This window comes from Vulpes vulpes, chromosome 7, assembly GCF_048418805.1.
Source record: "Vulpes vulpes isolate BD-2025 chromosome 7, VulVul3, whole genome shotgun sequence".
NCBI classification, from domain to species: Eukaryota; Metazoa; Chordata; class Mammalia; order Carnivora; family Canidae; genus Vulpes; species Vulpes vulpes.
In genome coordinates, this window is record NC_132786.1 from 25,170,585 (window position 1) to 25,185,253 (window position 14,669).

General features: G+C 39.6%; 1 protein-coding gene across 5 annotated transcripts in view; it reads right to left on the reverse strand.

Annotated features, from left to right (window-relative positions):
* The window catches only part of NCAPG2 (non-SMC condensin II complex subunit G2), a 65,382-nt gene that overhangs the window by 34,175 nt on the left and 16,538 nt on the right, over positions 1 to 14,669 (reverse strand). For all 5 annotated transcript variants that reach the window (XM_025993729.2, XM_072763284.1, XM_072763287.1 and 2 more), the window contains 3 exons: positions 13,421 to 13,507; positions 8,629 to 8,724; positions 7,281 to 7,406 (listed from right to left, as the gene is read on the reverse strand). In XM_025993729.2, the coding sequence (XP_025849514.1) occupies positions 7,281 to 7,406; positions 8,629 to 8,724; positions 13,421 to 13,507 (309 nt within the window). The remainder of the gene's footprint in view (positions 1 to 7,280; positions 7,407 to 8,628; positions 8,725 to 13,420; positions 13,508 to 14,669) is intronic.

The window sequence follows — 14,669 nt, forward strand, 5'->3', positions numbered from 1 at the left end:
GTATGCAGACTTCAGCCGATCCTACAGGCACAGCCCATGTAAACCACTCTCTTGAATTTCCAAAATTCTGTAATGCACTAAGCCCAAAATAAAGTAATTCTACCTGTAATGAATTAATCCAAGAAACAGTCATTAGTGGTTGCTAACAATACAAAAAGAGGAGGCACCTAGGTGGCTCAGTCAGTTAAATGTCCGACTTTTAGTTTCAGCTCAGGTCATAATCTCAGGGTTGTGAAATGGAGCCCCCCGTCAGGCTCCACGCTGGGTGTAGAGCCTGCTTAAGATTCTCTCTCTCTCTACCCGTCACCTCCCCTTTAAAAAAAATACAAAAATAAACGAGATGTTGTTTATCTCTGAATGGAAGTATACAACAGCCCCATGAAGAATCTGACACAATAAACAAACTCCCCACAAAAATAACCCATCAACTCTACACCTATTGACATTCAGGAAAGACAAAAGGCAGAGGAACGCAACACCACAGGGCTATGTTCTATAAAACCCAGAATGAAAGAAACAAAAGAATAATTTGGCTTCTTCAACAACAACAAAAATAGCAAGCCAAAAGGAGAAAGAGCCTGAGGCTACCAGGTCTTACCAATATATTGGCTGACCACATGCGTGGGTCTTAGACACAGATTCAAACAAAACAGGAAAAACTGTATAAAATATCACTCAAAAACAATGACCCAGGAGAATCTTGGCTGGCCCAGGTTCAAGGGAGCGTGTGACTCTTGATCTCAGGGTCCTCAGTTCAAATCCCATATGTGGCACAGAGTTTACTTAAAATTAAAAACAAAATTTTTAAGTGTTTAAAAAACTAAGCCACCACTCAATATTTGATAACTTCAATTAATAATTTTTCTTTAGTTGTGATGATGGCATGATTATCCTTTTTAAACAAAAAAGCCACTGGAATGCCTGGGTGGCTCAGTGGTTGAGCCTCTGCCTTTGGCTCAGGGTGTGATCCTGGGGTCCCAGGATCGAGTACCACATCGGGCTCCCTGTAGGGAGCCTGCTTCTCCCTTTGCCTATGTCTCTGCCTTTCTCTCTGTGTCTCTCATGAATATATAAGTAAAATCTTTAAAAATAAATAAATAAATATCACTATCTTTAAGTAATTTCTACTGAAATACTTAAGAATTAAAATGATGTATCTCAGATCTGCTTCAAAACAAAGAAGAAGGGCAGCCCCTGTGGCACAGCGGTTTAGTGCCACCTGCAGCCCGGGGTGTAATCCTGGAGACCTGGGATCAAGTCCCCCATAGGGGCGGCTCCCTGCATGGAGCCTGCTTCTCCCTCTGCCTGTGTCTCTGCCTCTCTCTCTCTCTCTGAATGAATGAATGAATGATTGAATGAATGAATGAATAAATAAATAAATAAATCTTAAAAAAAAACAAAAACAAAGAAGAAATAGATTAGGCTTGGGCCAGTAATTACTGAAACTGTATTATGCGTATACAGGGTTCATCATACTAGGCTTTCTACCATTATGTGCAAATTTTTCTATTATAAAAGTTTAAAAGCACAAATAATTCTTACTCTGTAATCAGGGGAAAAAAGCTGTTCAAGTTAAGATGAATAAGCACCTACTTCCTCTCCTCCCCAAATCTGACAAAAATGACAAAGTAGTAGAGATAGTAACATTGAAAACGAAGGATTTTTTTTTAAGGTTTTATTTATTTGAGAGAGAGAGAGAGAGAGAGAGAGAGAGAGTGCACAGAGTGGGAATAGTCCTGAGCATAGTCCAACGTGGGCCTCAATCCCAGGACCCTAAGATCACGACCCCAGCCAAAGGCAGATGCTGAACCAACTGACCCACCCAAGTGCCTCTAAAACTAGAGATTTCTACAAGAAGGAAAGTAAAAACAGATTTCATAGAAAGAGCAGAAAAGGTTGTGATCAGACATTCCTATACCCTGCCAGAGCTCAGACCTGCCCCCCCCCCCCCCCGCCCCAAAAAAGCCACCAGGAGGAAAGGCCCCTCCCCTACCTTGGGGTCACTGGCCTCAAGTAACCCTCAGCCACAGAACCCAAAGGGAACCCGATCTGCTGACAAGCCCTGCCCACTTGTGCAAAACAAGCCACTTACCATACAAGGAAAATGCCTACCCAACTAGAGAAAAACCCCTGCCAACCACCTCATCACCCAACTCTTCTCAAAAATAAGGACAGAAAAGTAATAGGTCATCAGAGAAAAAACAAACAGCAAGATAAAAAGGGGGTAAAAAAGAGAGAGAGAACTTTTGCAATTTGAAGAACTATCTTTGGAATTCACAGGTTTTATAGATTTTGTTTCCTATGAATTACTTTCAATGTCATTCTTCAAAAATATACTCTGGATAATTAGCTAATTAGCACACAGTCTCATACGAGTTCTGGGCTCATCTCTGTATCCCCAAACAATCCCAGGACTGCCAAAGTCACTCAGGGTGGGCACTTGTGATGTGGCTTCTCCAGGAGAGTCACTGTGTCTCAACACCCACACGCTCACAGGACGCTTCAACATTTGAACTTCAAAAGAAACTCTCTACACTACTCAAGTTTGAGAAACACCAACAGAACAAAAGTATGAAAGAACAGCTAAGGCACATGGAGGACACCAGGAAATGATCACTGCTCTTACGTATTGGATTATCTCCTTTATCAGTCCTCACGAAAACTTGTTTCCATTTACTCAGTACCTGATCCAAAAAGATCACGAACTCTCAGCCAACCTGGAGGCCAAATCCAGCCCAGGCCCGTCTGTGTGTGGTCCACAATGCCTAAGAATGATTTTTCATTTCTAAATGCTTAAAAAAACAGAATAATAATATTTTGTGACATGTGAACATTACATGAAATTTAAATTTTGGTGTTCTCAAACACAGTCTTACTGGAACAAACCACACTCACTCACTTCTATGCAGCCCATGGCTGTGACCACATGGTCCACGGACCTACCCTCATTATCATCTGGCCTGTCACACAGTTTGCCAACTCTGCTCTTTATTATACTGCACTGCCTCCTAAAAGGAGTTAGGAAAGAACAGGCAACGAGAAAAAGAAAATAAAGAGATTACACTAAGAAAGCTTCATTTGCCTAAGATTCAAACGAATAGACTAAGATTCCTGGTAAACTCAGCAGAGGGGAGGAAAAAAATCAAGACACAGAAAAACATCCTGGGGACGCCTGGGTGGCTGTGGTTGAGCATCTGCCTTTGGCTTAGGGCATGATCCTAGGGTCCTGGGATGGAGTCCCACATCCGGCTCCCCAGAGGGAGCCTGCTTCTCCCACTGCCTATGTCTCTGCCTCTCTCTGTGTGTCTCTCATGAATAAATAAATAAAATCTTAAAAAAAAAGAACTTTAGAGACTATTATTGTCCAATCTCTTAAAAAAGAGAAAAACATCCTGAAAGTTTCAGAAACACTTGATGCTAGAAAACAATAGAGACTATTTTAACAGTCCTAGAAAAAAATGATTTTGAACATAAAAAAATTCTCTCGATCTGGCCAAACTACAAATTAGGTGTTAGGGGAAAAAATTAATACTTTGGGATTCAAATACTCAGAAATCTATGCCTCCAAAAAATACCCTGCTGCAGAGCAGGGCTGATGGAAACTATTTCAGCTCCTAAAGCTCTGATGACTGCCCACGGGTTCATTTCACCCCCAGACGTGATTCACAGCCTCCACAGGATATGTTGCTCACACACCAGTCCTTTTCTGCTGGAGCAGAGACTATTATTATGTTCAATTTTGAAACTATTATTTTAAAAACCCATTTAGACATTGATATCTCATTTTTATGAGACTGCCAAGTTTTGCTACTTGAAATACACAAACACATCACTAAGAAATACATAATTTTATTTTTTAATATTTTATTTATTTATTCATGAGAGACACACAGAGAGGCAGAGACACAGGCAGAGGGAGAAGCAGGCTCCATGCAGGGAGCCCAACAGGGGACTCAATCCGGGGTCTCCAGGATCACACCCTGGGCTGAAGGCAGCGCTAAACCACGGGGCCACCGGGGCTGCCCAGAAATACATAATTTTAAACTATACCACTGGTGTTTTCTATCTGTTAAACTTAGAGGAGTCATTTAGAACTTAATTCTTGTTCTGAAAAAACATTTAACTTCAATCATCTTTTAGTTTTTTCTTCCTTTCTATTCAAATAAAATATCATTTAATAATTTTTTTAAAAAGATTTTAAGTAATCTCTACACTCAACCTGGGGCTGGAACTCATGACCCTGAGATCCAAAGTTGTATGTTCCACCAACTGAGCCAGCTGGGTGCTCCTAACATTAGGTAATTTTTATTTTTTAATAGGTAATAAAACAAAAACAAAATTAACAATGATTAATCTGAATATAGATGACTGTGTTTTAGTCTTAATACGGCCTACCTGTTAGAATCTAACAGAGATTTGGCATTTCTTTTAGGTATTTTCTCTATTAAGAATCTCCATTCCTATATATAATTTATTTTTTTCTTTTTTTTTTTAAAGTACTCCACATCGTTATTTATTTATTTATTTATTTATTTATTTATTTATTTATTTATTAAAGATTTTATTTATTTATTCATGATAGACATAGGGGGAGAGAGAGGCAGAGACACAGGCAGAGAGAGAAGCAGGCTCCATGCAGGGAGCCCGACATGGGACTCGATCCCGGCACTCCAGGATCGTGCCCTGGGCCAAGGGCAGGCACTAAAATCACTGAGCCACCCAGGGATCCCCCTAATTTATTTTTCATTGTAAAACAATTATTTCATAGGTCCTGCCTCTTAAACTTATTAACATGTACATATCACACATTTGCTAAAATTATATGAACCTCTGTAGTTTGGAAACATTTTTATTCAAACAATATTTCTACCAACTATGAGGTTCTCACAGTACGATTTCTCCAACTTACAACATAAGGGATTTTTAATGGAATAGAAAGAGCTATAGTTACACCAATCACTAGCCAATATTCTAAGAATATCCAAGATACCAAGTACTTGATGGCATCTACTTCTCTAAGAGACTAACAGCTCCCTATACACCTCTAGAAATTCATTTGTTTCTAGTACAAGAGACATAGGATTCACCAATATGCTCTTCATATTATATGGGATAATCACATCACTTTACATATTTTCAACGATCCTATGGACAGTAACAACCACTGTCATTTTTTATACAATATTTTTTTATTTTAATTCCAGTGTAGTTAACATAGTGTTATTAATTTCCAGTGTACAATATAGTGAGTGATTCAACAATTCTACATATTACTCGGTGCTTATAAAGATAAGTGTACTCTAAATCCCTTTCACTTATAACCACTGTCATCTTAATGCTAGGACTAAGCTAAATGTTTCACTTATAATTTTTCATTGAGACCTTATCATAATCCTACAGAATATTATTTCTAATTTTAAAGAAAAAACAGGACTAGAGAGAGGTTATGCAATTTGATGAAGACCAAACTTATTAAGTGGGATTCAAAACAAAATGTGTGGCTCCATGCTCTCCATCGCTATGTGTGCTGCTGCCCAGCACTAGGGCTAAGGAGGTCCCCAGCAAGATATCTATACAGTCTGCTTGCACGTGTTCTGCTCAGGAGCATGGGGGCCATACCCTCCCTGTGCATGTGTGAAATGGCAGGTACTGTAGAAAACTGGCAGCACACACCCCATCACCACATCCAAGGCAGACATTTACACATTTAAAAACAACAGTGGTTCACAGATTTGGACACCTGAGTTAAAAAGAGCAAAAGTTGGAGCACCTGGGTGTCTCAGTCAGTTAAGTGCCTGACTTCAGTTCAGGTCATGATGAAATCCCAAGTCAAGCTCCCTGTTCAGCAGGGAGACTGCTTCTCCCCCTCTTTGCCCCTCCTCTGGCTCATGATCTCTCTCTCTCTCAAATAAATAAAATAAAATCTCTACTAAAAAAAGAAAAGAAAAAGTTTTCATAGATTTTTTGGCTAAAAACTACCAAAATCTAGCTTTGATTTGCCTACCAACATTAGCCCCACAAACTTAATGATTCTCAAGGGGAATTTTACATAAATATACATGCAAATAAGGCACTTATAGCAAAATACCAATCACAAAATACCAATCACTTCATTTTAGATGTGTGTCTGTATGGAGGTGTGTATGTACGTATATGCACACGTGTGCACATATGTATATATGTATGTGCATACAAAGAGCCAAGTCTATACATATTCATTATACTATTATTTCAACTTGTTGCATGTCTGAGATTTTTCATTAAATCAAAAACAAACAGGCAGCAAGGTGCTCAGTTAAGTATCTGACTTTGGCTGGGTCATGATCTCGGGGTCCTGGGACTGAGCCTCATGTCAGGCTCTGCATTCAGTAGGGAGTCTGCTTCTCTGTCTTCCTCTGTCCCTCCCCCAACTCGTACTAGCTCCCTTTCTCTTAAAAAAAAAAAAAAAAAAAAAAATCCTGAAACTTAAAAAAGAAACCAACAAAAGGAAGTATTTTGGGAATGCCATGGTTAACCACCTTTATCATGGCATTTTTGCTATTACTTCCTAAAATTTTATTCTACTAACTAGGACAATAAATAATGTTTTTTAGCTTGTGTTAGGAAGCCCTGAAAATGTAAGGGAAGGTAGAGAAATAGACAGAGGATAGCACTTTCCAGCCAGATGAAGAAGATCCATGTATCTTTGGAAATAAATGTGGCATCCTAATGCTCTAAAGTCTCATTTGAAAAATCAGTCAGAAGAAAAAAAAAAAAAAAATCAGTCATTTGAAAAATCTATTGCAGCAGGCATTATTCACAGGCTTGCCTTAAAACATCACCAGTGTTTGTTCATCCACACTACCCCATAACTTGAGAGCAGGCAATACCAACATCCCCGATTCACAGATAAAGACAGAAAAGTTAGTGGCTTGCCCAAAGTGATAACAATTATAGAGAAGTAGCATCAAATCTGGGAATCTACTATAATTACATATTATACCGCCTCCGTGCTGGGGACACAAGAAGACAGGGAAAACATTTAAAACTATACAGAATAATAAATAATTAGATGTTCCAAAGGTGACAAAAAGAATAAAACTATTGGGTCCACACTGTGAGAGAAGGCACCAGGAAGAACATGGATTTCTATGAAGTGTCAAGATCTAGAAAGCCTGCCATCAGAGGGCAGCACACAGGTAGTTATGGAGTGGTGGGGGTGGGGGAGGAGGGGGCCAGGACCCACAACAGGCCCAGACATAGCTGACATCATAGAGGACTCAGTCACATGCAATACATACATAGAGTTCTTCAAACTGTTTCTGAATTTCACTATCCATTTCAATAGCATTGAAATTTGGATCTCTAATAGGAAATGCTTCAATGAACAGTAGGGCAGCATTTGACCGGACCGCAGAGTTTCGGGCCTGGAATAAGAAAAGAGTATTTCAGAATCCAAAAAGCAAACATTCAAAGGCTTCAGTATAGATTTCCTAAATGGTTCTAAGTATCTCAATATAGAATTACTTACATATTAAAGACAATTACAACCTTTAAAGTGACCAAACTTAGACAATCCATGGGCTAAATCAAACCCTTGGCTCAGTAAGGACAGATATTAAAAGGCCTGGGGGCACCTGGCTGGCTCAGTTGGTTAAGCATCTGGCTTTTGATCTCAGCTCAGGTGTTGATCTCAGGGTCATGAGTTCAAGCTCCATGCGTGGAGCCTACTTAAAAAAAAAAAAAAAAAAAAAGAAAGAAAGAAAGAAAAGAAAAGAAAGACAGAAAGAGGGTACAAACCACATGTTTTGGGGGCACCTTGGTGGTGCAGTTGGTTAAGCCTCCAACTCTTGCTTTCAGCTCAGGTCATGATCTCATAGGTTGTGAGATTGAGCCCGGGGTAAGACTCCCTGCTTAGTGGGAGTCTGCTTGAGATTCTCTTCCTCTGTCCCTCCCTACAGATGCACACACTCTTTCTAAAATACATACATAAATCTTTAAAAAAAAAATAAAGACCCAATTCCTCATCTCAGAGCCCATCTTATGTCACTAAGAAACAGTGACTCTCTCTCTTCCAACACTAGGTTTACCATGTAGAAAATCACTCATGTTAATTCCATCACTCCCCGACAGCTGTGATTCTGTGTCTCAGTCATAAGCAGAAGGTTCTGAGAGCCAGGATGGCCCAGTTCAGCTATGCAGAACCTCAACACCTCTGCTGGTTTATATGGCATGACAAATGCCCTTCCTGCTGTGGAATCTGCACTAAACCAATTCAAATTCCCAGTCTAATAGGCCTAAAAATGTTTTTAATACAAGAATAAAACATTTGTCCCAGGGATGCCTGGGTGGCTCAGCGGTTGAGCGTCTACGTTCGGCTCAGGCATGATCCTGGAGTCCGGGGATCAAGTCCCACATTGGGCTCCCTGCATGGAGCCTGCTTCTCTCTCTCTGCCTGTGTCTCTGCCTCTCTGTGTGTCTCTCATGAATGAATCTTAAAAAAAAAAAAAAAATGTGTCCCAAACTTCAAAAAGCCCCCAGCTTCCAGTATCATTTATACTGCCTTATCACAAGCCTGATTACAGCACAATAAATTCAAAAGCATAATGAGCACATTCTTAACATGGATGGAGTATTTAATAGGTGTACCTTTAGTCCTCTCCAAAGGATGGGTTTATACAATCTGTAAAGCATCTCTTCCACTCCCTGACGAACTTTCTTTTGATGATGAAAATAACTCAGCACCTGAGATCCAAGAAAAGAAAAAAAGAAAGGTAATGTTTTCAAAAAGAGCATTTAAGATCCTACTTTGAACAGAGAGGGCAGGTTGTCCTCTACACCAAAACAGGCCCTCATGCTTCGCAAGTCTTGACAACTCTTCCCTAAGAGGAGAAGATATAACAATAGATATTGACTGTACTAAACACATGAGAGAAATCACATGAAAGAAGCCTATGAAGAAACAAAGATCAATGACTTTGGGTCATAGTTTCTACCCTTCTACCAAAAGTCAAATAACCTCAAAATGAGTTCAGAGACCTCTGACCTTCAAGGTGAAGTGGAGGAGTGTGTGTAAAGGAGTCAGCCTGAATGGTTTCTATAGCCCCTTCTGGTTCCAAAATGAGCTGGCTACAAGTGTCTGGTTCAAAGAACCTTGAAGAGCATCTGAAACATGCATATATCTCAAAACGGGTGTTACTGCTCCGTGAGCCTTTACCGTACCAGCTTAACTTAGATATTGAACATCCCCAAGCTTAGGAACAATCAAAGGATGGGCTGTACACTCAGCTTCCACTCCTTTGTCCTATTGCCCTCTTCACTAGCCAGTCTTCCCATAACTCTTCAGACTCTTGTCTCCAGCAACTCAGTTTTGCCAAAATTCCTTAATTCACCACTCTTCTTTAGAATTAAAATTCTATTAGTGAAAAGTGGAAAATAAAAACTAAGTTAAGCTATCCAACAATAGATTATACTTTAAGTGTTTGAACCTGAATCAACTTTATCCTAAACGAACTACAGTCTGGGGATTATTTTCTGATTAATTTTTTATGTAGAAATTTTTATTGATGGTGGTGATATTAGACTACAGTTCTTTTGTGTGTAAAATATTATCAAGTTTTGGTATCAATCGTATACTCACTTTACAGAAAGGTAGGTTGGTAGGTATTTATTCATTTATTCATTCATTTATTTATTTTGTAGGCTCCATGTCCAACCTGGAGCTCAACTCAGGGCTTGAACCTATGATCCTGAGATCAAGAGCTGAGACCACGAGTCACACATTCAACTGAATGAGCCACCCAAATGCTCCTTATAGAAAGATTTTTTTTTTGTATATTTTTTTTTATTGGAGTTCGATTTGCCAACATATACTATAACACCCAGCGCTCATCCTGTCAAGTGCCCCCATCAGTGCCCATCACCCAGTCACCCTGTCCCCCTCCCCTTCCACTACCCCTTGTTCGCTTCCCAGGGTTAAGAGTCTCTCAAGTTCTGTCACCCTCTCTGATTTTTCCCACTCATTTTTCTCTCCTTTCCCCTTTAATCCCTTTCACTATTTTTTATATTCCCCATATGAATGAAACCATATAATGTTTGTCCTTCTCCAATTGACTCACTTCACCCAGCATCATACCCTCCAGGTTCTATCCACACTGAAGCACGTTTCTAATGGCTGAATAATATTCCATTGTATACAGAGACCACATCTTCCTTATCCATTCATCTTTCGATGGACACCGAGGCTCCTTCCATAGTTTGCCTATTGTGGACATTGCTGCTATGAACTTTGGGATGCAGGTGTCTCGGTTTTTCACTGCATCTATATCTTTGGGGTAAATCCCCAGCAATGCAATTCCTGGGTCATAGGGCAGATCTATTTTTAACTCTTTGAGGAACCTCCACACAGTTTTCCAGAGTGGCTGTACCAATTAACATTCCCACCAACAGTGCAAGAGGGTTCCCCTTTCTCCACATCCTCTCCAACATTTGTTGTTTCCTGTCTTGTTAATGTTCACCATTCTCATTGGTGTGAGGTGGTATCTCATTGTGGTTTTGATGTGTATTTTCCTGGTGGCAAGTGATGCAGAGCATTTCCTCATGTGCTTGCTGGCCACGTGTATGTCTTCTTTGGTGAAATTTCTGTTCATGTCTTTTGCCCATTTTATGATTGGATTGTTTCTTTGCTGTTGAGTTTAATAAGTTCTTTATAGATCTTGGATACTAGCACTTTATCTGATAGGTCATTTGCAATTATCTTCTCCCATTCCGTAGATTGTCTTTTAGTTTTGTTGACTGTTTACTTTGTTGTGCAGAAGCTTTTTCTCTTAAGTCCCAATAGTTCATTTTTGCTTTTGTTTCCTTTGCCTTCATAGATGTATCTTGCCAGAAGTTGCTGTGGCCAAGTTCAAAGAGGGTGTTGGCTGTGTTCTCCTCTAGGATTTTGATGGATTCTTGTCTCACATTTAGATCTTTCATCCATTTTGAGTTTATCTTTGCGTATGGTGTAAGAGAATGGTCTAGTTTCATTCTTCTGCATGTGGATGTCCAATATTCCCAGTACCATTTATTGAAGAGACTGTCTTTTTTCCAGTGGATAGTCTTTCCTGCTTTGTCAAATATTAGTTAACCATAGAGTTGAGGGCCCATTTCTGGGTTCTCTTGATCTGTGTGTCTGTTTTTGTGCCAGTACCACACTGTCTTGATGACCACAGCTTTGTAGTACAACTTAAATCTGGCATTGTGATGCCCCCGGCTCTGGTTCTTTTTCAATATTCCCCAGGCTATTTGGTCTTTTTTGATTCCACACAAATCTTAAGATTATTTGTTCCAACTCTCTGAAGAAAGTCCATGGTATTGTGATAGGGATTGCATTGAATGTGTACAGGAAGATTTTTAAACATTTTTATTGTTATAAGTCACAAACCATGAAAGTCACCCTTTTAAAGTACATAATTCAGTGGCCTTTAGTATATATTCCCAGAGTTAGGCAACCATTAAAAGCACCTAATTTTAGGGGTGCCTGGGTGGCTCAGTCTGCCTGAAGCATCTGCCTTTGCTCAAGTCATGATCCCAGAGACCCAGAATGGAGCCCTATGTCAGGCTCCCTGCTCAGCGGAGAGCCTGCTTCTCCCTCTCCCTCTGCTGTTCCCCCTGCTTGTGTGCTCTCATTCTCTCAAATAAATAAAAAATATCTTAAAAAAAAACCCAAATACTTAATGTTAGAAGATTTTCATCAACAGTATAGGGATTTTTACTTTCAAATGTCTGAAGCATTTCCTAAACCTTCTTTCAACATATCAGTAAAATAATTTATTATACAAATGTGATGTTTACCCAAAAAAGGGATTTGAGGAAGAAGCTACAATGTGTTGTAAGCAACAATAAGAATTAAAAGTCCAGGAACATACTGCATTCAAAAAGTGAAATATAATTAATGCTCTTCTTTTAATTCTATGTATTTTCCCATAGTTTACCAATCAGTGATATCTATACTTATATCTTAATTACTCAGATTACCAGAGCAAAAAATCAAATATCAAAAGAAGCCTTAGGGAAAAAAGTCTTAACTTATTTGGTACCAAGAAGGAAGCAATCAACATCACAAATTTATCTAATTTAACATGCTATCATTCTTTATGATTAAAGAGAATCTTGCCTCTCTGTCCCTCATGAATAAATGAATAAAATATTAAAAAAAAAAGAGAGAGAGAGAGAGAGAGAGAATCTGAAACACCAAATAAATGACCCAAGCTGACCTACAACTTACTGAAGCCACACTAGGATTGTGTGTCGTTGGGGCTGGAGGTCTAGCATCAACTGGATATATTTATCTCTGGGTTTATCTTTGGATAACTCAAAGTAAAGTATCAATAATGTAAAGAAATGTTTCCTTATCCTTTCAAGCTTAATAGAATTAATGTATGTTTACATTCTATAAATAATAGTAATTTCACTACACTAAAAAGATAAGTCTTTATTCATTTAGCTTCTTGATACACAGTTGCCAAAACTAACAGCAAACACACAAGGCATCACTCCTGGTTCAGGACACTGACCCTGTGTCCTAAACAGACCACATTTCCCAATTCCATCTGCCAAGATCATTATGATTATCAAACACCTATCAGTGTCATTAAGACATTGAAAATAAAGCCTTATTTAGTCAGATCATTTACAATGTAAGTATAAAATTCACATCTAAATTCTGAGACTAGCTTTAAAAATTTTTTTTTAATTTGTTTTGGGTAAATTCTACGCTACACATGGATGGGGCTCAAACTCATGACCTTGCCATCAAGAATCCCATTCTCTGGGGAAGCCTTGGTAGCTCCGCAGTACAGCATCTGCCTTCGGCTCAGGGCGTGATCCTGGTCCAGGAATCAAGTCCCACATCAGGCTCCCTGCAAGGAGCCTGCTTCTCCCTCTGCCTATGTCTCTGCCTCCTCTATGTGTCTCTCATGAATAAATAAATAAAATCTTAAAAAAAAAAAAAATCACATGCTCTACTGACTGAGCCAGCCAGGCACCCTTGAGATTAGCTTTTAAAAACACACAAGAAACTACCCAAACATTTATTCCATTTGGTTTACAGAATATCAAAACGAAAATTTAACGTATGAAAATAAATAATAAAAATAATTCCAAATATTCTGTTTTTGAAAAAGTGGTATGGCAGTTAGAAAATAATGATTCTGAACATTTTTCTGTCAAAGAATTTAAAGATTATTTGAAAAAAGTTCTGACTCTCAATAACATACCTTTCTTCTAGTTAAAACTGCCAGATACCAAATACTAAGACTCTGAGAAAGTCTTTTAGGCTGATGCATGAGAGGGGTTAACTTAATTTTTAAATTTAACAAAAACAATAATCTAAAAACAAAGCTAGGACTTATCAGCTTTATCAAAAAATCCATGACTAGTACCACAATGGTTTGCTCACCTCACGCACCCTAGAGTGCACAGGAGACCTGCGTGGAAGGTGGATCCCGTGGTGCATGAAGTCCTGGATGCACCTGTTTTCAATGGTCTGGAATGGCAAACACAGTGTTAGTACTTGGCGCACGTGCTCCGACAGAGGTCAGGACAGGCAGCATAGCTACTGAGGTGGCTCCATGGGTCCTCTAGATCATGAGGGAAAGCACCAGGATCCCTCACTCAGAGCATTCCTATTTCAAATCTATACCTCTTGGAATCCCCTTAGTTTTGATATTCCTTTGGTTTCTTCTACCTTGTTTGATGAAATACCAAATCTGTGCCAGGTGGCACAGCAAGCTTCTCCCTACCACCTGAGGCTAGTTCAAGCCAGATGGCTCAGAGACTGAGCGTGCCCTGAGGGCCTCTCTTCTGAGTCATCCTGAACCAGACGACCTAGGGACTGAGTCTGTTCCAAGAGCCTCCCCAGAGCTGACGCTGAACTACCCTCAAGATGGGGACAAGGACTCCAAAGTGCCTGAAACAACATCTTTCAGGGCTTCCATGGAGGGCAGCAGGGAGTTAGCTGTAGGGAGCTCTTCAGTTAGCCCACAACACCTACAACCTCCAGAACTGGGCAGATAAGGCAGACCCAACCACCAGGAGCAGCCGAAATCCCCTGCAGATCCTCTGGTCTGTTACCCTGGACTCTGCCTCCAAGCCCTAGGTTCCCATGGCTTTAGAGAAGGACATCAGGAAAGCCTGTTACTACTATTACCCCCCTTTATTATCTCTGAAAATACTTCCTTCACCTGAAGCCACTAATCTTAGCATCACTACCAACGGGGAACCACACGCTGACATGGGATACATGGCACTACCTACTAAGTATTTGTGCCACAAAAGTTGAACCTTTAGAGTTAACTATCAGAATATGGACATTCTACAGGACAACCGACCCAGTTTCTTCAACATATTCATGCAGGGCACAGGTTTTAAAAACAGAAAAGGAGAGAGGGAGGAATGCTCTGAGAGATTTAAATGACATAACAAGGAAATGCCATAGACTTATTGGATCCTGTTTCCCTAAAAAACTATAAAAAGACATTTTTGATGACCACAGCTTTGTAGTACAACCTGAAATCTGGCATTGTGATGCCCCCAGCTATGGTTTTCTTTTTTAAAATTCCCCTGGCTATTCGGGGTCTTTTCTGATTCCACACAAATCTTAAAATAATTTGTTCTAACTCTCTGAAGAAAGTCCATGGTATTTTGAT